Raw genomic sequence first — 21,093 nt, forward strand, 5'->3', positions numbered from 1 at the left:
CAGACACGACCTGATTTGCCAATCCGTGGTAGAATCGGTATCTTTCTTCCATCACAGACCACAAAAAGGTCCCATGGCCGGCCATTGTCTAGTTTGGTGCCCCGTCACCGTCATCGTCCATCCACAACTAAGTCTCGACCACCAGATTCTCTTTCCTAAAACTCGTCACTAGAAACTCACCATTTACTCGAAGACGGTCGCGACAAGACTTGTTTTCGCTGAATGTAGACGCTAGACATCGTTGATGTTCTCCTCGTCTCTCCAACAGATTATAGTCTCGAGGCTGCGTCGTCTTCGCCATCTGCTCCCCCCTTCTTCTTCTTCTTCTTCTTCTTCTTCTTCTCTCCCACATGCATGCCTAGCCGTTACTTGCGGCCAAGTCAGCCACATTTTATCCCACGTCGTGCGCGTCGTCTTGCTCGTAATCACAAAAACAGTACATCATAGACTTTGTCCCAATCGTACGCCATCCGCCACCGCCACGACTTGGACTTGCGCGTCGTCGGGCTCGCGGCGGTAACGCAGCTCGTAAACGGGGTGGATAATGGGGTTGCATGACTCTCCAGCTCGCGCCCGACGCGCGCATATGCATTGGTGTACCGCGCCGGCCCGGGCCAGACGTCGCAATCGGTAGATCGATCAGTGAACGCATATGCGTGAGTAATGACGACCTGTGAGCCACAGCCCGATTTCGAGTCGTGTTCCACCATCATCTAGAAATTTTACCGAAATGCTTCAAGTAGTATTGGGTTGATATATCTGTCACGGCGCTGGCTGTTGGGTGACGGCGGGGGGACGCCGTCTAGGAGAGGCTGCAAAGACATCCTGTGCAACCGCACTCCACAGACGACACGTGGCGTTGAAGTCTAGAGAGCAACACAGCGTTGGGGGACATGGCGTAGAATCTCTGTTGTAAGCTCTTCGAGGGCGAAGACTCGAGCGGCCGGCGGCAGAGGGTGTTCAGTGACCAGTCGTTTCGGCTTTGGCCCTGTGCTCTTCAGTGCCTCGCCGGCGTCCAGCCTTTCGAGTTTTGGTCATTTTAGCGTATCGGTTTTCGGCTTTTGATGACCTAGCTTTCAATACGAATAGATTACAGTCTTTTGCAATCTTCTCCCTCAAATGCCCCCCTTAAATAGATACTTTATGGGAGTTTCGCCGCGTTGATGACTCACACCGGAGCAGACTCAGCCTGGTCTATTGCTTTTATTTGACCGGTACCGCTGTGAATAAAGAACAGGCTGTATAATTTGTCTATTTCCAAGTATATGTCTTCCCAGTATTTGATTCTTCCCCTTCAATGATGCGATTACTTTAATCTTTGGTCGTCGCCAACATTGCCAACAATCCAAACTCGCGCGACCCGTCGGTATGCACTACTGTCGGGCCGCCACATACGACGAGATATATACTATCAAGTTATATACATTGCTGTCTTCATGTTTCTCCCCTCCTTAACCAGACACTAATTCATCTCGTACACGGGATTGTTGCCCGGCAGGATTGGAAGGCGGCCATTCAAGCCAACCTCCTCCGTGGGCGGTGCCTTTTCAGGCTTTTGGAACGAAGACTTGCCAGCGCCATCGGGCCCAACATACAGACTACATCCGGGGTCATCCGTACCTTTATTGCCGGTGCAAGTCTTCATGGCGCGCTCCAGCTTGTCCTGGTCCTCCCAGCCCTGCAGATAGTCGCCGTGGAGTCCGTAGCCGGTGGTGTCGCCGTTGGCGTAGACCCAGCGACGAAACGCACCGCCCTGCACCTGGCGCGTGTTCCAGAAAAACTCGTTAAAGACGGAAACGGTGGCTACGGGGTGCGACTCGGGGCAGACACCGCCGTTGTAGTCGCCGATGCTGGGGAAGGACATCTGGTGAAACGGGGGCGTGTTAGTGACTGGGTGCCCCGTGGTGGGTGTGTGTATGTATACTCGGCGGGGCTCGGTACTTGCATGGCTCTTGTGGTCGGGAGAGTCTAGATTCTTTCCATCCCAGCAGGAAGGGAAATAGACTTGTGTGCGCATCTCGTTGCAGAGTTTCTGAGGGAGCTCGATATAGTCCTGGCCGGGGTCGAGGCAGACGTGGCTAATGGCGCGATTGGTCTTGTCACTCTTGTCGTAAGTTCTGTTTCGTCGTTAAAAAATCTTTCTTCTTTGATAGTTGGTGTAGTAGGGCCTGTTAGACTAACCTCCTCAAGGTGTCGCCCGAGAGTATGCGCAGGCCCTTGGGCGGCGCAATGGCGCCGGGAGCGTCTCTGCAGTCTCTGCGGCCTGGCTTATAATCGCAAGTACGGTCAATGTAATAAGCAGCCTAGTAGTAAGAGTGAGTACAAGTCAAAACAATGGAATGGCATAGTCACTGACAATTCCAAGTAGCTTGATCAGCTCGAAGCTGCCATCGTGGTGCTGGTGGTACAGCTGGGGCTGCCAGTAGTTGCTCTTGTCCAAAGCCTTATCGCAGGTAGTATTTTTGGAATTTCGAGCATCTTCGTTACTCATTGACATGTGGAAGCCAGTACCTCCGACGATAGCGTGAACGTGGGTGCTCAGTTGGCCCGGGTTGATGATGGGATCAGTACGCTGCACCGTCAAGGGCTTGCAGTGGACGATGAAGAGGCCGCCTTGGGCAGCAACCAAGGTAGCAATGGGGGAGAGAGCAACAAGGTATTTAGAAAGCATTTTGATCATGTTGCAGTGAGACAAGAGTGTGTTTTGTTTGAGTATACAAGAGGTTTTTCATGGGATGCCCAGACTGGACTCCGTTTGCAGGGAGTTGTTTGATCGACCCAAGCAGCACCACGCAAAGCAAAGTATACCATTAAAATAGGATTATTTATACTTTCAAGAACAATGTCAAACCAAGGCAAGGTGCCCGTGGCACTTTCAGAACGTAGCCCGTTGCCATGACCGAGCAGCCTGACTTGCCAAACCCTTCGGATACTCACCGGAATGTAATGAATCCACGCGCATTGACACACACATTCAGTCGCGTCCCGTGCACCTGTCTGGTAGCCTCAATTGAGTGGGAATAACGCTAGATTCCTTCACTGGGGGATCATGAGGAAGGCTTTCATGAAAAATATTCTCCGAACAGGTTGGGCGGCGAGGCCCGACGGGCGTCATACGGACGGCGGCAGGGATCTGCTAGCCTGGGCCCAATCCGAGCCCTTTTTTCCTAAAGTCTGACATGTAGTAAGAATTAGAGACATTGTTAAAATGCGCTATTGAATACTCTTTTCAAAAGTAGGGTGGCATTGGCTGTGCACCTTCAATAAGGCGCTCCACATGCCATGTTACTGAAAGAGGTCATCAGTTTTTCCAGCCTGCCACCTGCAACTTGTTCCTCGTAGCCTCGCGTACTGCGCAAAAAGCCTTGTGCAATATATCTGACATCTCAAAAAAAAAAAACAAAATTGGTGCTTGAGACTTGTGCTAATCGGGTCGTGCGCCGAAAAGTGATTGGAGGTTCCAGGCTTGCTTTTAGCAAAGCCACGACGGACGAATCCGGCGTCCCTGACATGAACTAGGCTGCGAGCCTCAAAGTTTAATCAGACTCGGTGCTTGGCCAATATATGACACAAACGGCTCTATCATTTCGAATCGATGATTGAAGAGCCTTTTCTTTTTTTTCTTTTTTTTTTTAAATGGAGTGATCGCCGTACCCGAAAGTCCGCCATCATGTGCTGGCTGTGCGTTTGCCAAGGCAAGGCTTGCTGCGTTGATCTTTCTTCAACGAGACCTGAAACAAATGAGCAGCTGCCGTTTCAACTCTAATTTTGGCCGAGAAAAAAAGGGTCTAGATTTTCTACGGCCCGATCCAAATGCAGGAAAGGCGAGCGACGTTTAGCACGACGAATCTAATCAAGGCGCAGAAGCTAAAAGGTGAAGGCAATAGCCCTCGTGGAGCGGTCGTTGTCCCTTTGTCTTGACTACTTCTGCCCTCTAAAAAAGCAAATTCCCTTGCTTGCGAAGCAAGGGCGCTTATCATGAATGCTTCGCCAGGCAATGACCAAATGCCCCCCTCCGGTGCGAACTGTGAATGCTCAAGACCAGACTCGCTTGCACCAGCGGGGCCATACGATAACTAGGTAGTTATCCCTTGCTTGACGTTTGTGGACGATAAATGATAGGTCGACGGCCGACCCTAGATAAGCATGCACGTTCAAAGATGCACTTCTCCGGGTTCATACGTTGCGGCCAACAGCGGCGGCGAGGAGTGGAAAGAGACGTGTAAGATTTTTGGGCGCTTCAATTATCCTCCAATGAGATTGATACAGCTTCAACGATCGCTCAAGGCCAGACAAGCTCGAACAAATTAACAATTTCACCATGACATTAAAAATCATTCTGCCAGAAACTAACGCTACAAGGGAACAGTCTGTACGCTAAAGATATCGTTTCTCCACCCATCACGTCTGTATTCGTGTATATTCTGTTGCGCGTCTTCGGCCTCTTGCTCCCACAGCTTCACCAAGCTTCCCGGTGCATAGCGTCCCCTAAAGACGTTTTGTCCCGGCTTGACGCCAACTCTTGCGGAGACGTCGGGGTTGTCCTCGAGCCTGAACCTCGCCGCGACGGCCTTGAAAAAGGTCCACACGCTGTCTGGGCTGCACACGCGCGTCGCGCGCAGCCGCTCGCGCGCAAACACGAGCTCCCTGTTGAGCGACTTGACGCCGTCGGCAATGGCCGACTTCATGGTCGACTCGAGCGCCTTGCGGATGATGGGTCGCAGCAGCAGCTTGAACAGCCACGCGAGGCAGGCAAACTTGGACTTGCGCAGCTTGTAGTCGAGGTGGTGGATCTTGACTTTGGCATTTCGGAGCACTACCAGCTCCTCGAGGCGGTCTCGGCCAATCTCGAGCTCCACGTCCACGTCGATGCCGCGCTCGTCAAGATGGAACCCGGCGAGGCCCTCGTCCATGAAGCGCAAGAGGCCAGAGTGCACGCGCATCCAGTAGCCCAAGTCTTGCGCCGCCACAGAGATGCCCGTCAGCTTGATGGTGAGCAGATTCGTCATGGAAGACGCCGTCCCAAATCGGAGCTTGGTAACGTCCAAGTCGTTTCGTGTCATGGAATGGACATTGTATGGAAGGAACGAGCTCTCGTTGACTGTTTTACCGGGTTGCAAGATGAGATTCTCCAGTAAAAGGTCAACCTTGGGAGTTGCAACCTCGAGGCGTGGAATCGGCAAATGTTGCACCGCCTGCACCAAGAGCGGCAAGAATATGTTTCCAAAGTCCGTCACTAATTCTGAATTGCTGTTCTGGCCTGTCGGGAAGAGAATTTCAGCAAGACGAAACGACGACGAGACCAACTTCTGAACGGCTGGATCGTGAAAAGCTGAATGCACAGCGGACTGCGTGGTGTTGATTAGATGAGAAATGTCATCACTCAGGGATGAGTCCTTGGTCAATTCTTTGGTCTTTTCCTTGAGTTCCTCCTTCTTTTCTCCAAAATTGTCGAGGAATTCTGGATCAGAAAGCATCTTTTGCACCATTGTGATGAGCTCCTGCGCAAGCTGCTCGGCATTGGCCTTGTTCTCCTGGTTCTTGTCGACAAAGTCGCGAAACGAGGCAGCAACGTCATCCCAGAGACTCTTGTCGCCAAACGAGGAAATGAATCCCCAGAAATTCGTGGCAGCATCCTTTGCTTGCCGATTGAGCTCAATGGTCTCTTCGACTTGTTCGGCCGCCTCCCCCGCGGCAGAGAGATAGATGGTGACGCAACGCTGCAAAAGCCCTGCGAGCTGCGAGACAGCCTCGGGGTAATCCTTTTTCTGCCGAAGACCGCTGACTGCCGCCTTTAAGCGGTTAATCAGAATCTTTTGCGTCTCCTCACCCATGTGGTCTTGCAAGCTGGTATACATTTCCTCCGAGACTTGCACCGCATCATCCTTGATGTCATCCTTGACCTCGACAGCTTTCTGCTTCAGCTCTTCCTTGGTAAACTTTTCCTTGGCCTTGTTGTCAGTGGCCTTTAGCGCAGCCAAATCGCCAGACCCTCCTGCAACGCTAGAGTCGAGCTGTTTGCCAGCCTGCTGGGAGACCTGACCAACCGCGAAAGCGCCGTCGCGGAGTATCTGGGTAGATATGGTGCCAATGTCTGCCATCAACACGCGAAAGTCGTTGTTCAGGAGCGCAAGAGAAAAGACGGTCCGTAGCGCCTCTGCTGCTGCTGAAGCCTTGGCATGGGCTTTGCCCTTGTTAAAAACTGTTCCGGCACCATTGGCGTCAATATTGACTCTGGCGCTCGTGAGATACCATATAAAATCTTGAATTTGGTCCTGCGAATTCTTCTGGTCCAAAAGCTCGATGAAGAGTTGCAGCCATTCTCTGGTGGTACGAACTAGCGCCCGCCCAGAGCTGGACAGCCCAGCCGTATCTGATGGATTGAGGATTTGCGAGGAAAGAAGGGTTCTCAATTGTGTTTTTGTCTGCTCTGTGGACGGCATATATCCCTTGGACATGGCGCGCAGCATCTGGTAGGTATGCAGCTTTTCGTGCAGCCGCGCCTGGCGGGCGGTATCGTCATTGTACCGCGGCAGCAGTGGCTCGCGTTCATTCTCATCGCCATCGTGCCCAAAGCAAGAAAACATGGTAGGCAACGTCTTGTGCCTCGGATTCAGGCAACGGTGGACTGAGACTGTAGTATATCCATGTTTTCGAGGATGGGATGTTGCTCTGCTTTTCAAGGTTGGAGGAGCGTTATGATGGTGAGGACAGAGTGACGTAGGTGATTACCAGTAGCGCCAATGGTTCCGGTCGAGCTTGGAACGGTTGCCAAAAACTGGGAATTCTTCCCCGGATCAATAATTCTCGTAATATTGGCCCTTACTTGGGATAATCACATCGCCGAGGTCGCGATTTCCGGCTTTTTTTCTAAAACTATTTTGTAGGGTATTGGAGAGCGACGGGACGGTAGCAAGTGGCTACCCACACCAGGGCAGCTAGCAGCACCACATCTTTGATTCTGAGCCTCGAAATTAAGATGGAGGTTTCGGATAACGGCATACTACTCTTGCGACTTTATAATCTTGCCATCAATCGAGTGTCTCGTTCTCGGGGGGGGCGTAGGTACGACACACAAGTAGAGGGGCTCTTGAGAGTCTAGTATGATTGCTTCCCACCACTCGAGACAGAGCTCGGTTTGAAACTCTGAGATGGCTATTTACATTTACATCGAGCTCTACATTTTACCATCAATAACTAGGGCAAATGGTATCCGAGGCCTTTCATATATCTAGATCTGGCAACCATCTCGATCGAGGGGGTAAGGCGCTGGGTCGTATCTTGATTCAGGGAAATGGTATTGTACTTGCCTGTCTTTCGAAACTAGACTAATAACGAGCTGTGTCTTGGCAAAAAAGCAAACCTACGCCGCGCAAGATCTTCCCGGAAACGGGGTAACGCCCATCTAAAAGTATCACTTGATTGGCTCATTCCGCCCGAGGTTGATTAGCGACAGCTTAAGAATCATTACTAACAGCGCTAGTCCTAATTGGCTTCAGATTGGTGATGCACCACGGAAAGTTTATAATGAGGCAGTGCCCGCGATGTCTAATCCATTGCAAATGTTTTTAAAAAAATCCCCAACTTGCCAAAAATCTCCAGAAAATTCTAGTCTACTAGACCATTGTCTATATATGCCGCGCCTTGTTCTCAGCTCTGCGATTTTGATTGCTTTTTTGTCCACACTCATCATCATTCTCAACCCAACAGCTTCTTACTACTATCAGCAGCTGAGCTCCTCTCTGTTCTCGACGAAGACGACAGACTCTTTAATAAACAGCACAACAGCTACGGAAAAACCAACAACAACAGAACCGCTCATGCTAAAGTCTGCCGGCAACATGTCCAAGTCTGTTTTGCGCCAAGCCAAGATTACGCCGCACCGCTCCGGTGCCCGTGGCCACTCTGACCATGGCTGGCTCAACACCTACCACAGCTTCTCCTTTGCGGACTGGTACAACCCCAAGTTTTCGCATTTTGGTTCGCTCAGAGTCCTCAACGAGGACCGCGTCAAGGCCAACTCGGGCTTCCCCACGCACTCGCACCGCGACTTTGAGATTTTCAGCTACATCCTGTCCGGCGAGCTCACGCATCGCGACTCGATGATTGCCAAGGGCAGCGAGGGCGGCCAGTCGGACAAGTTTTACCGCATGCATCGCGGAGACGTCCAGTACACGACTGGCGGTACCGGGATCGCGCACAGCGAGTTCAACGAGCACAAGACGGACACTGTCCATTTCCTGCAAATCTGGGCCATTCCCTGGAAGCAGGGCCTCACCCCTCGCTACCACACGCGCACGTTTGGCGAGGAGGACAAGAAAAAGGGCTTCGTCACCATTCTCAGCCCGCTCAAGGGCGGCGTCGATGCCACCGCGCAGCAAGAAAAGGACGCCGAGCCGACAATTGCAGAGTCCATCCCCATACACGCCGACTTTGCCATGGGCGCGGGCATCATTGCGCCGGAAAAGACGTTTGAATGGGTCGTGGGCGCCAAGGCGACCGAGGCCAACAAGCGAAAAGTTTACGTACACCTGCCCATGACGCAGAATGGCAAGGCCAAGATTCGCATTGATGGTCGCGAAGACGCCGAGCTCGTCGAGGGCGATGGCGCCTTTGTCGAGAGTGTCAATGCTGGCGACAAGCTTTCCATTGAGAGCATTGGCTCTGCGGCTGCCGAGGTTATTGTGTTGGACACGGCATAAATGTTTGGTTTATTATTGGGGGGGTTCCATGTCTGTCTGCTTTCGCGGACGCACATTGTATATTGAGGTTATGAATAGGAAAAAAACGATGATGATGATGATGTCTTGGGTAATTCTGGTTAAATAAATTGTATATTGAATGACAAAAAGAATTGAGATTCTGTGCAAGTTGCCTGGTGTCTCTGTACCATGTAGCAGGAGTAGTCGTCTGTTTGATGCGTACAAGTCGTGGTGAAATGACGGTAAATTGCGAAACGTCTTGTGATTTGCTTTTTGTGACTATTTGATGCGCCTGTTGATTTTGGATCTCTGTTTTATTATGTCATCTTCGTTTGATGTTGAAAAAATGCTGATTGTCGGTAAAATGTACCCCTAGCCAGGGCCAAATCCGCCCGTCTTACGTATCTCATCGAGGCATCACCATGACCCCGCCATCATCTTAGCTCCTACATCAGGCTGTCTGTCAAATGGCTTCCGTGCCATCATCCAACAGTTCAAATTCTACATTACTCAACACTCATTCAGGAAACCCTTGATCTGGCCCCCATTCCGTGAGAAATTTTTAATATCCATCATACGCCGCCTGCTACAAAGATGGCGCACCCGGGTATCCCCATCATTGACATCAACTCGGCCGACGAGGCCACCATTGGCAAGCAGCTCGTCGATGCAGCCGAGGAGCACGGATTCATCTACATAAGAAACCTCGGCCAGGATATATCCGCGGAACAAGTCGACGAGGCTTTTGCATTGGTTTGTACCCCGTCGATGCCTTGTAGACGAGCTCCTATGCAGCTGACGACACGTCACTTTTGTAGTCAAAGAAGCTGTTTGATGCGCCGCTAGAGGAAAAAGTCGCCTGCGCCATCCAGACGAATAATCGCGGCTGGGGCGGACTTCATTCAGAGACACTCGATCCTAGAAGCCAAAAAGTAGGTCCGAAACCGTGGTTGCGCTTTGTAGACTTTTGGCTTTGATGCTGACGGTATACTCGACCCAGGTGGGCGACTTTAAAGAGTATGTTGTATGCATGTTGTGCATCACCAAAAGCCAAAACTACCAAGCTGACACCTCCAAGAGTCTTCAACATTGGCCTCTTCAAGGACGGAAAGCCCCAACAACCACTCCCTCCCACCATTGTCCCTGACCAAGCCCGTCTAGAGGCTTTTCGTGATGTCTGCACCGCCATGTGCTCCAAGCTCCTGCGCCTCATCGGCAACGGCCTCGGCGTACGTCTGTCCCTCTCTTTCCCCGTTCTCCTCCCCTTCCTTTCCATTTCCCTGACATCTTTCACAGGTCGGCGACTTTTTTGCCAAAGCCCACGAGGTCAAACCCGGCGACGAATGCGACACCATCCTGCGTCTCCTGCGCTACCCTCCCCCCTCCACCACCGCCCACACCGCGGCCGACGTGCGCGCCGGCGCCCACTCCGACTACGGCTCCATCACACTGCTCTTTCGCCTCCGCGGGCAGGCCGGCCTCGAGGTGCAGCTGCGCGACGGCCGCACCTGGGCGCCCGTCCCCGTGCAGCCGCCCGGCACCGAGCGCGACCCCAGCCCGCCCATCCTCGTCAACGTCGGCGACCTGCTCTCGTACTGGACCGACGGCCTGCTGCGGAGCACGCTGCACCGCGTCGTCTTTGACGGCAGAATCGTGGTGGAGGGCGAGAGCGCGACGGATCCGCGCTACTCGATTGCGTTTTTTTCGAGCCCCTCGCAGAGCACGGAGCTGGGTATCGTGCCGAGCGAGCGGGTGAGGAGGTTTGCGCCGCGGGAGGGGGATGCTGAGGGGCAGAGCGCGAATCCGTATGCGCGGCGCAAGGTGATGAGGGCGGATGAGCACCTGCGCATGAGACTGGAGGAAACATATGGTGATTTGTACAAGAAGAAGGAATCGTAGCAATGCAGGAAGTCGCGGCTCTTGAATACAAGTACGAATAAAAATGAATCTCAAATTCAAGCGTGACCTTGAAATAAACTCCATGAATATGCTATACGTTTGAGTCAACTAGTTACCCAAAACAAAACACCACCGCCAACAAAACGCCATGCAATGCCAACATCACAAAAACCCATCAACACTACACCAGCCCACAATACCACCTCCTCCACGGATCCTGAAACCCATCATAGTACTTCTTCTCTACGCCCGCGTCCTCTGCAATCGACACATGCTTCAACACGCGCCAGTCATACACGCTAATCCAATCCCCTTCCTCACGCCGCGCCTCTTTGCGCGCCGCGTCCAGCCTCGCCACGAGCGCCTTGGTCTCGGCGCTCTGCTGCACGCTATCAACAAGCAGCACGCGACTCTGCTGCTGCTGCTGCTGCTGCTGCTGCTGCTGCTGCTGCTGCTCTTCTCTGCCAAGCTTCCGCCACCACGTCTCCACACAGGGTATGATGCGCGAAACGTCGACGCCGTGGGAGCGCAGGAGGGGCGTGAGCTCGGCGAGATGGAGCAGCGCAAGACTCGACAGCAGTATTGTCTTGCCGACGAAGCCGCACTTTGCACCGACATACTTGCAGTGTACATGATGGGATCCGCTAGGCTGCTGAGCTGCTGCGATTGTTGTCTTGGGCGCCGCCACCACTGCTAGGGAGCGGCTCTGGCTGCTCAGGTCTTGTGACGAGCCGTCGTCGTCGTCGTCGTCTTCTGCGTCCGAGCTCGGAATCTCAATGACGATGTCTTGTTGTTGCGCATTTGCAAGTCTGCGCGGCTCCTCCAGCTTCACCGTGGCCTGGCTGTCTTGGCTATCGATGGACTGAGAATCGCCGTACGAAACATTTACATTCATGTTTTCCAGTGGTCTTCGCGACGGCGGGGCGCTCGGCGCGGCAGATTTGTCTCCGAGACTGGCCGCGCAGTGGCGGCGCTTGAAGCTCTGCTCCGGCGACGCTGTTCCCATTACTCGCTTCGCAGAGCCACGCATCGCCGACTTTTGCGAGCGAGTTTTGCTGGCAGTCGAAGACGAAGATATGGAAATGACCGACACGGACACCTCTCTCCGCGCCTCTGCTTCCTTGGCCCGCGGCGTCGGCAACGCCACGGCCTGGCTCTGGTGGCTCGTCTCCGTCGGCGCCTTGGACTCTTGGCTACTACCCGACGCCGTGCTCTGCGTCGTTGTCCTCGTCGTCGTCATCGTCAACTTGACCGGTGAAGGCGTCGGCATCGTCGTCGCCGTCGCCTGACTCACCGCATCCACCGCCACGCCCCGCGGGTCCGCGCCCTCGAGCTTGGCGATCCAGCGCAAATTCTCCTGGCTGACCTCCTGCGCCGGCTTCTCCACCGCCTCCCGCGCCATGGCCTGCAGCTCGTCCAGGGTCACGACATTGGTATAGTCCCTGTCGGTGTGAATCTTGGTCACGGCGGGGAAGCGCGGCGTCCAAACCCCCCCCGTGTTGCCGGGCTTGTCAAAGCTGAAGCAGCAGAGGTCGACGACGGCGGGGTTCGCAAACGCAACGGTCAAGCGCGCGTGGGGGCACTGGATGCCAGGCGGCACAGTCAACTTTGTCGACGTGTTGTCGGCGCGTGCCACGGCCGTCAGCTCGCCAAACGCGAGAAAGGATTGCAAAAGAGACTGAGGGAGCTCGAGAGCGCAGACAATGGTGAATTCGGGCGTGTCGCCCCATCTTTGGACTTGTTCTTTATTGTTGAGACATCCAATGTAAAAGTGCGTCCACTTCAAGTTTGGGATACGATACATCTTGGCCTTTGCTGCGTGGAAGCCCGCGCCGACAAGGGCAAAGTCGCCCACGTCGCCAAACGCCCCAATGTATTCCTTTTTCAGCTTGATGCAGCGGCACGACGTTGCCCGTCCCTTTTCGTCAATCACGATATAAGGCTCGTCGGGCTTCAAGACAAGCCCCTCGCCTCTCTCGACAATGACCTTGGCAAATGCTTTTCGCAGGGCAGACGCAGCAAGAGAGTGTCGAAAGTCAATCGTTTCTCGCGGGACCAGTGCTGCGAGTCCACGCTCACAATGGACGACTTGTTGAAGAATTTTAAGCCGCTCCGAATGCCGGACGTCCATGAGAGACTGGTCATCGACGAGGAAAATGTCGTAGTAGACAATCATCAAGTGCTCATATGGTTTTGGCCTAGAACTGTCAGCAATCTCTAGTCAGCAGGCAAGTCGAGTACTCACTGCGAGTCTTGTTCTGTATTCATATATCGTCCGCGGCGCGTGACGTGGCCGCGAATCTTATGAAACGGCATAATTGTATTGTCCTAGAGCTGTTAGTTCTCCATCAAGATGTAAACCGTACAAACTCACCAAATCATTATACAATACAAGCTCGCCCTCTAAAATACATGCCTCTTGAAACCCGCACTCACTCGTACGAAGCCTAAGCGCCCTCTCAATCGCCCTATACACATTAGTACCCCGCCCGACCTTGACAAAAAGCCAACAGCCACGACTCACGGTATCACCTTGGACCTATCCTCCGTGCTGTCCTTGCCGCTCTTTGAAAATATTTGCACCCTCTTTTGCGAGCTGCTCAGATATACATGAATCTGGCAGTACTCGCCATCCATTTTCGTCTCCACGCTCATCCGCCCGCTGCCCATATCGATGCAATGCTTGATACTCCTGCCTTTGAGCCACTGCTGCCTCCCGACCTTGACACCCAGCTTCGGCTTCACCGTCGCCAGCACCCTCCTCGTGCTCAGCTTTCCCCTTCCCCCCGCCGCCGCCATCGGCAGTAGCGGACCCCGCGCAGACGACATTGCGGCCAACGCCTCGGTAAAGTCGTCCCGGATCTGGAGGATGCACGGCAGCACGGGGTCGCAGGCGCGGTACAGTAGATTGGCATTGAAGATGAGCGGTTGGTAGTCTTTGAGCACAAGCCGTGTGAACCATTTGGCGTCGCGCGCCGACAGCCGTCGGTACATGCTCTCCAGGTCCCCGCGGCTCTCATGGGACATGGCCGCGCTGGACTCGCGTATCGCGGGGGCGCTCCATCGGATGCGCGCCGCCAGACCATGCAGCAGCTCGTCAATCTGTTCCACCGTCACAATTTGATCCTGGCCCTCTTGCACCGCATTCGGCTGATATCCCAACTGTCAGTCTTGCAAAAACCCCCCTCAAATGCAAGAAGAAAGAATAAAAATAATGAAAGAAAAAAAAAAAAAACTCACAGTCACGGACAGAATGCGCTCCACGCACTCGGCAAGATCGACGCCCGCACCCGGCCGCTTGTATGTCGCCAGCTCCAGCATCCGCGAGGAGCCGAGCATCAGCGCCCGGCCAATCACCCGCTCTAGTGTCGGCGCCTGGATGCAATACACGCGATCGGTGCGCTTCTCTGGCAGCAGCGTCGACAGCAGCGCCGCCATGTCAGTATCGTGCGCGTCGACGGCCGCGCGGTGCCGCCGGAACCACGCATGCACGGCGGCGTCGTTGTTGTTGTTGCTCTTGCGGGACTGACAAAGCCGGTATGACTGCTCGAGCAGGTCGCAGACGTCTGAGAATGGAAACGGCATGCTCGTCCTTTTTCTTCTTCAGTTCAGCAAAGTTTGCACGCTCGATAGATTGCGACAGGGCTGACAGTTTCCCTTGTATCAAACCATGGCCGCTAGGTACCAGATTACAAGATGGCCACCTGACGATAAAATTTTCCGTTTTCTAGCAGTGAAAGCAAAGAGATTGTTTTGTGCCAGCCAAGATTCATTTCATGGCGCTGCTAGGCAGCTCTCTCGCGCTGGTGGTTGCCTCTCGTCGCAATTTGTCGCGCCTTAGCCCACTAGTGCAACACGAGTTGGACGGGTTGTCACATGGGCAAGTCTCCACGTAAACCAACACTAAAACAAAATAAGCTCTGACATGACATATTCTTTGGTATGATCTAGTTAGTTGACATGCTTTTGTGCGTTGACATGATCTGATCGTTGACAAGATTAGTTCGTCGAAATGTCCAAGTTCGGCTTATTCTATCACGAAATCTCGACACATTCTATCAATTAGCCCACCAGATGGTAATCTTAAGAGTAATTAGCAATTGCAAATATGTAAACAATCTTAATTGGCAATTATATTCATCTTTTGGTATGCTTTGGCATTGCCGTGCTCATTTTTCCACATGCACTGCTTCCCTTACACAACCATCAACGGTGCAATATTTATAAAACATTAGTGCAACATGGTCTTGTCCAGACATGCTAATTCAACTAAAACGATTTTGTTTTGCCACCAAATCTTTTGCATCAATTCTTCAATATGGTTGCATATCATTTCAAAGGGCGTATGGGTTGAGGGATCGAATCGTCAGACAACTGCCTCGAGTTAGCTTGCTTCATTTACACACAAGGTAGTCGGGGCGACTTACGGTGGGCTCTTGGTGAGATCCGTCTTGAGAATGATGGGCACCCTTGTCATCTCCGTCACATCCTGAATATACTCGCCGTCTTCCTCGCGAAGTTTGAACAGTTTAAAGTACTTTTCTTTGTTGGTCAGACGCGACTCAACAGCGTCGGTAACAGGCATTCTCGAGTCAGAGCGGGCACGCTGAAGAGCGGTAGCGTCCAAGTTTGTCCGGTCAGGGGAGCCGGGAACACTCTGCGTAGGACGGTCACCAAGAGAAGCACCGGCCATGGCCTCAGTAACGTCTGAGACGTTATCCTCGTCATCATCAAACAGGGCGTCGACATCATCGGTGGACATGGTGCCCGTCTCCGTTTGCTTGCGGGTGGCTTCTTCTCGCTCTTTTCTAGCCTTGGCGGCTGCTTCCGCCTGCTTGGCAGCGGCCATGGCATTGGTCATTCTCTGAGAAGCGGCAGCCTTTGGACGCTCGTCTTCAGGGACGTAAGCAGAGCTGGGAACGCCCTTCTCCCAGTACAGCTCGAGGATGCGCTTCTCCTTTCGAAACTCGGCCTTCTTGAGCGGCAGCTGGTCGCAGTGCACGCGCTTCTCGAAGCCCCACTCGGGAATGAGAACGTCAAAGGCACTCTCGTATACGCAGACGACGATACCCTCGGTGATGAGATCACCATTGGTATCCTGTCGCTGCTTGTCCATCTTCCGGCAAGCCTCAATGTGCACGCTCTGCTCCTGGGCGTTCTGCGCCGATTCCTTCTTGGTGTTGGCCGCCTCGACAGTCTTGACCAGACTTTCCAACTCCTCAGTGTACTCAATCTTGCCCTCGGACAGAACAACCTCGAGCTGGCGGTGAACAACTATATCAGCGTAACGGCGTGTCGGGCTGGTGAAGTGGGTGTAAAGAGGGAGGTTCAAGCAGTAGTGCTGCCACAGCTGCTTGGGAGTCTTGCCAGCGATAAAGTACTTGGCGCGCTGCATAGACTTAACGACCAAAGTCTCCATACCCTGACGAAGTTCGGAATCTTCCACCTTGAACAAGCTGTTCTGCAAAGCACCGCTTCCCGATGCATCAACATCATAGCCCAGAGCGTTCATGCGCTCGACAAAAGTCTGCAGACGACGAGGATTGGGGGGAGACTGGCGGCGAAGGAGAGCCTTTTCTGGCAGACCTTCGGCAAGGCGCTGGGCAATGTAGGCGTTGGCCTTGTGCATAAGTTCCTCGACGAGTTCTAGAGACTCGGTGGAGTCGAAGATGTTGAATTGAACCGGTTGGTTCTCGTCGTCGAGCTGCTGAAATAGGCGCAAGGGCGCAATAGGCTCACCACCGGCACCGAGTCTAGCCTCGCGGAACTTTTGAGCAACGGCCTGAAGAATTTTGACAGTCTGAAGAGAAACAGCCTCATTTTTGTAAGCAGACTCATCGCTAGCGGCAGCATCAATGTCAGCAAGTGACAGCTTGCCAACGCTCTTGACAATACTTTTTCCAACCCAGGCATCGCCCTCGGCAACAGAGCCATTGTGAGGGTTGACGCTGAAGACAACACTGACAGCGAGACGCTCTTCTGCGGGGGTAATGGAGCAAACCTCACCAGCCAGCTTGGGCGGGAGAAGAGCGCAGAAGCGATCGACGAGCTGGACAGAGGTGCCACGCTTCTTGGCTTCACGGTCAACAAGAGAGTTGGGTTTGACAAAATGGGCAACATCGGGAACGTGAATGCCAATCTCAATCTTCCCGTCAGAGCGTGTCTTGACGTGAACAGCATTGCCCAGCTCGGTACCACCGTTGAAGTCGATAGTGAAAGCCTGCTCCTCGCGGAAGTCGCGGCGAGCAGAAACTGAAGATTCCTCTTCCTTTGCGAGGTCCCAGTCCTGAAGCCCTACGCTACGAAGGACAGCATCGGAGAATTCATCGGAAGAAAAGTTGTTGTCGCGTAGGAGGGCATCCGTCTCAACCTTGAGGTCTCCCATAGGTCCCAACTGTTCGACAAGGGTGCCGAACGGGTGGAGGGAAGTTATGGGCCAACGCTTGATACAAGCGACAAAGATGCGGTCGGCGTAGTCCTGATGCTTCTCGACAAAGTCGCGAGGAGCCTGCTCCGTGGGGATGGCGATGAGAGGAACACGCTTGTCGGTGGGTTTGAACCAAACAATCTTTGGCTTTTCTTGATGACGCGAATCGTTGCGGCCAGAGTTGCCATCGCGAGCAGCGCGCTCAGCCTCCTGCTTCTCCTTGGTAGCTTGGCTGCTGGGACGAAGAAGGCCAAGGGTGCCTGAGAACATTTGTCCGGCGACACGCTCAATCACAGCAACGACATGACCAGCATAGAGAGGCTTCTGCTCATCGTTGATCTCTTCTTCTTCTACAAGGAGCAGGCTCTGGCCTTCGACTTCGACGTCGTCATTCTTCTTCTGAGTAGGGCGCTGACGGAGACTACCACGGCGCCGAATACCGCCCTCAGCGTTGCCAGAATCATCAGCGCGGTTGGAGCTTTGATTGCCTTGGTTGGTCGAGTTGGAGCGGGTATCGGTGATGTCTTTACGCTTCTTCTTCTCTTCCTTCTCGCGCTTCTGTGACCAGACTTCGTCCACGTCGAGGAGCTCAATGGCGACAAGATCGCCTTCAAGGGCACGATTTCTGTCCTTGGAACCGCAAATGAAGATGTCGGCATCGAGGAGTCCGTCTTGGGTAGTAACGTAGGCGTCACTGCGGTTCTTCTTGTTGACACGAAGAATACCAGAGACGAGCTGTCCGTCTCCGAGGAGAGCGGGCAGCGAGGCCTGTGGGAGGTAGGGGGTAAAGAGAGTCTTGCGCTGTTGCTGCTGCTGCTGCTGCTGCTGCTGCCCGCCTAGCTGTCCGCCCTGCTGGCCCTGCAGGCCCTGGAACTGCTGGCCACCACCCATCTGCGCAGCTTGTAGAGCTTGAAGCTGGCTGAGCTGCACCGAGTTTAGATTCTGGCCGTACATCTGGGGCATAATCATCTGGCCAGGAAGCTGCAGATTGCCAGGGTTATACTGGAAAGCGCCGATGGAGGAGACAGACTGATTCATGGAGCCACGAGATCTGTGGCCGGGTTGGAAGCCCTGAGGTTGGCCAGCGCCGCCCTGCTCCTGATTCTGGCCCTGAGTGCGCCAGTTGCCTTCAAAACTGCGCGAACCGGAGCGGTTATGACCGCCACCACGACGCTGCTGGAAGTCCGCATCACCACCGAGGCTGAAGTTGCTTCTGGCAGCAGCGCCGCGACCGTTGACAGCCATGCTTTGGCTACGACCATGTCCGCCGCGGCCACTACGAAGGGCAGATGACGGGGCAAGACCCTCAGCACTGGGCTGCTGGGCGCCCTTGTTCTCGTCGTCGGGCTTATCGCTGCCGGCGTTGGGGCCGGGAAACTGAAAGCCGGTCGTGGTGCGTTTCTGCTGGGCAATCTCGGCGGCCTTTTTGGCATCAGCAAGAGCCAAAGAATGGCGCCTCTGGTGACCACCTCCACCACCCCTTCCACCTCGAGCGCTGCTATTCTCTCGGTTATGGCCGCTCGGGGCTTCGAAGTTGCCAAAGGCAGAGCCCGAGGCTCCGGCGGACGGGGCAGGAGGAGGGCCCATGCCCATGTTGGGGAGGGCGGATTGGTTGCGACGGTGGGAGAGCGGCTGGGAAGGGGGAGCCATCGAAACCGTTTGGGGTATTTGGTTGGGGAACTGGAAGGCATTTTGTGGCATGTTGCCCATGGATTGCAAAGGAGTGAACGCTCCATTAGGGGCCATGGGCTGGCCAGGTGGAATCATTCCCATGTTGACATACTGCTGGTGAGTAGCCTGAATCTGCTGCTGCTGCTGCTGCAGAAGTTCAATCTGCTGCTGGATAGCCAATTGCTCCACTGCGAAGAAGAGATGGCATGTTAGCTTAGGAAGCTTGATTTCTCAACCTGGGGGTGAGGGCGGAGAAGACGAAGGTACGTAAGAGTGGTGAGAGTAGTAACTTACTTCCAGGATTGGCAAACATGCTCATCAAGGGAGTCAGCTCGGATGGGCTGCGACGATGAGCAATGTGCAGTCGACGTCCGGCGGGACCATGAACACCACCAGCACCCGGGGGGGGAGCGGGTTGGCCCTGCTGCTGGCCCTGCTGCTGCTGGGATTGCTGCTGGTCCATGTTGAGGAGAGAGTCGGGTACAGGCACCAGTATGCACGTCGCGTGCGATCAATGAAGGTGTCGGATGTATCAGGACAGATGTCGTGGAATAGCGAGGCCGTCGGTTGGGCTGAGGAGCGGGTAGTACCGAGAAGCGGGCGAAAGTAAAGGCTGCGCTGGAGGAAAAAAAGGAAGGAAGGTATATGGGATTGATTCAGTCGAGCTCGAGAGAGCCAAGGAGTGTGTAAAAGGAAGGCGTTGATGGAGATGGGATGAGTGACGAGGGGATGAAGAAGACGGAAGTGGGAGAGCGAGGATTAAGGGAGGGATGGATGATGCAAATAAGTCGAGCTGTGAGCGGCGTTGGGGGGGCAAAATAGAGGGCACGAAGAGGAGTTGTGGCCTAAAATGGGGCGGTCGAAACGGGTGGTGAACAGCTAAGGTAGCAGTTGAGAGAAGATAATTTGGGGAGCTTAGAGCGGTGGAGGACGCTGTAAATATTTGTACGGGCACTGAAATACAGCGCGGAGCAGGAGTGCTGTTTTTACACTACCTTATTACCTAGGTAGGTAGGTACCTACCTATCTAGCCTGGGAGTTGCCAAACTTTCATCACATATTGGCATATTGTCCATTACCTGACAACCGCTGTCCATCCCATTTTACACTATTTGTTAAACTGGATCCTACGATTCGTATTCGAGCTGTGTATTCGTTGGACATTTGTCCGTCCGCTTTATTCCAGCGCTGCTTCCGCCGCTTCTGCCGTAAGGATCACCTCCGTCGTGCATATCTCGGCTTCTCCACGCTGCCTGCAATTGGTGCATCCAGGGTCTTGCTGCATAAACTTAACCAAAGTTTAGTGGCAAAGTATGCTTTCCCACAGCTTCTTGCTGCTGCCAATTGGCCAGGTCCGGACGGTTTCCTTGCGGTTGGAGGTCGAGAGGGGTCATCTGCTTCCAAGCTCGAGGCTCCTATCACGACATGCACGACTAGTTGTCCAGACAGCTGCGACGTGCGCCACCAGCACGGAGACAATTTGCCTGACTGGATGAAATAATACGCCGCCAGTTATTTCATTATTAGACCAGGATGAGCTCTACGCCAAAACAGACGAAGCCCCAGACGGCCTGCCTTATTAGTGCCGCTTGGTGTCCTTTCAACGTCCGCAGCAGTTTATAAGTGGGGTTACATCCGTAGTCTACTGGTCAACCATCGCGCCGCTCGCCTGAGCAGCCCGAGCTGAGATGCTGGAATTGCGGCTCCCAGTCGTTCTCACTGGTTAGAGTTTCTACAAATAAGTGGCAGCGGCCTGCGGTACGAGTTGTCGACCGAGGCGACTTGGCGACGTACTGGCCATGAAGCGCCTCGTAGCCATTCTCCAAACAGCCTCCATCGACGGTTGCTATGCCAAAGACAACAAACAGACCTCGCCATTCATGCGCCGACCAGGCTCTCCAGGATTTCAGGCATCACCTGCATCTGGGCAGGCATTACATGCAGCTTGCGCACGTCCAACCTGAGCCTGAGGAAGAACCACCAGAGTACCCTCCCCTCCTTGGCGGCGGTCAGGGGTTGCACGAACTACCAGTAGCATTCTGCAACAGGGAACAGATACGACACAACGCAGACAGCTGCCTCCACCTGGTGCGCCTGTCGTGTGCGTCGGAGCTCGTCCAATTTCCCGCTTCTGCGAATTTCTTTCATGAACCGGAAAGACTTGATTGGTGCACTGGTACGCGCTGCTAACCACGGCGGCTAGCTAAAAGAAACGATATCTGGCCAGTTCAGACCATGTTGCCACTGTCAGGTGTGAAGAATTTTGCAAGCTTCACATTGCCAGTCAGCAGCATGATGCGCAGTCGCGGCTTCAAAATACCCGAGCGCTCCGTGGCTCCGAGCAAGGGTTCGATACACCATCTGAGAATATCCCCGGTGATGTGCACCACCTTC

The 21,093-nt window shown here is 53.9% G+C and overlaps 6 protein-coding genes across 6 annotated transcripts; 2 read left to right on the top strand and 4 right to left on the bottom strand.

Annotated features, from left to right (window-relative positions):
• Window positions 1-866: 866 nt before the first annotated feature.
• BBA_06684 (WSC domain-containing protein) lies at window positions 867-2,671 on the bottom strand (the record flags this gene model as incomplete). The annotated part of the gene is made up of 5 exons (XM_008601781.1): window positions 867-1,020; window positions 1,479-1,864; window positions 1,925-2,117; window positions 2,182-2,303; window positions 2,357-2,671. The coding sequence occupies 5 exons, from the start codon at window positions 2,669-2,671 to the stop codon at window positions 867-869; spliced, it is 1,170 nt and encodes a 389-aa protein (XP_008600003.1).
• Window positions 2,672-4,355: 1,684 nt separating this feature from the next.
• On the bottom strand, window positions 4,356-6,587 carry BBA_06685 (uncharacterized protein; the record flags this gene model as incomplete). The annotated part of the gene is made up of 1 exon (XM_008601782.1): window positions 4,356-6,587. The coding sequence occupies one exon, from the start codon at window positions 6,585-6,587 to the stop codon at window positions 4,356-4,358; it is 2,232 nt and encodes a 743-aa protein (XP_008600004.1).
• A 1,254-nt stretch (window positions 6,588-7,841) lies between these two features.
• On the top strand, window positions 7,842-8,702 carry BBA_06686 (Cupin, RmlC-type; the record flags this gene model as incomplete). Its single annotated transcript, XM_008601783.1, has 1 exon — window positions 7,842-8,702. One exon carries the CDS (start codon window positions 7,842-7,844, stop codon window positions 8,700-8,702), a length of 861 nt encoding a protein of 286 aa, XP_008600005.1.
• A 594-nt stretch (window positions 8,703-9,296) lies between these two features.
• On the top strand, window positions 9,297-10,601 carry BBA_06687 (2OG-Fe(II) oxygenase superfamily protein; the record flags this gene model as incomplete). Its single annotated transcript, XM_008601784.1, has 5 exons — window positions 9,297-9,455; window positions 9,521-9,634; window positions 9,703-9,719; window positions 9,781-9,931; window positions 9,999-10,601. 5 exons carry the CDS (start codon window positions 9,297-9,299, stop codon window positions 10,599-10,601), a joined length of 1,044 nt encoding a protein of 347 aa, XP_008600006.1.
• Window positions 10,602-10,782: 181 nt separating this feature from the next.
• BBA_06688 (ATP dependent DNA ligase domain-containing protein) lies at window positions 10,783-14,186 on the bottom strand (the record flags this gene model as incomplete). The annotated part of the gene is made up of 5 exons (XM_008601785.1): window positions 10,783-12,799; window positions 12,847-12,929; window positions 12,976-13,069; window positions 13,126-13,751; window positions 13,842-14,186. The coding sequence occupies 5 exons, from the start codon at window positions 14,184-14,186 to the stop codon at window positions 10,783-10,785; spliced, it is 3,165 nt and encodes a 1,054-aa protein (XP_008600007.1).
• Window positions 14,187-14,935: 749 nt separating this feature from the next.
• On the bottom strand, window positions 14,936-19,162 carry BBA_06689 (RNB domain-containing protein; the record flags this gene model as incomplete). Its single annotated transcript, XM_008601786.1, has 3 exons — window positions 14,936-14,975; window positions 15,029-18,887; window positions 18,994-19,162. 3 exons carry the CDS (start codon window positions 19,160-19,162, stop codon window positions 14,936-14,938), a joined length of 4,068 nt encoding a protein of 1,355 aa, XP_008600008.1.
• Window positions 19,163-21,093: the final 1,931 nt, after the last annotated feature.

The sequence above is a fragment of the Beauveria bassiana genome (assembly GCF_000280675.1).
Source record: "Beauveria bassiana ARSEF 2860 unplaced genomic scaffold BBA_S00020, whole genome shotgun sequence".
In the NCBI taxonomy this organism is placed as follows: Eukaryota; Fungi; Ascomycota; class Sordariomycetes; order Hypocreales; family Cordycipitaceae; genus Beauveria; species Beauveria bassiana.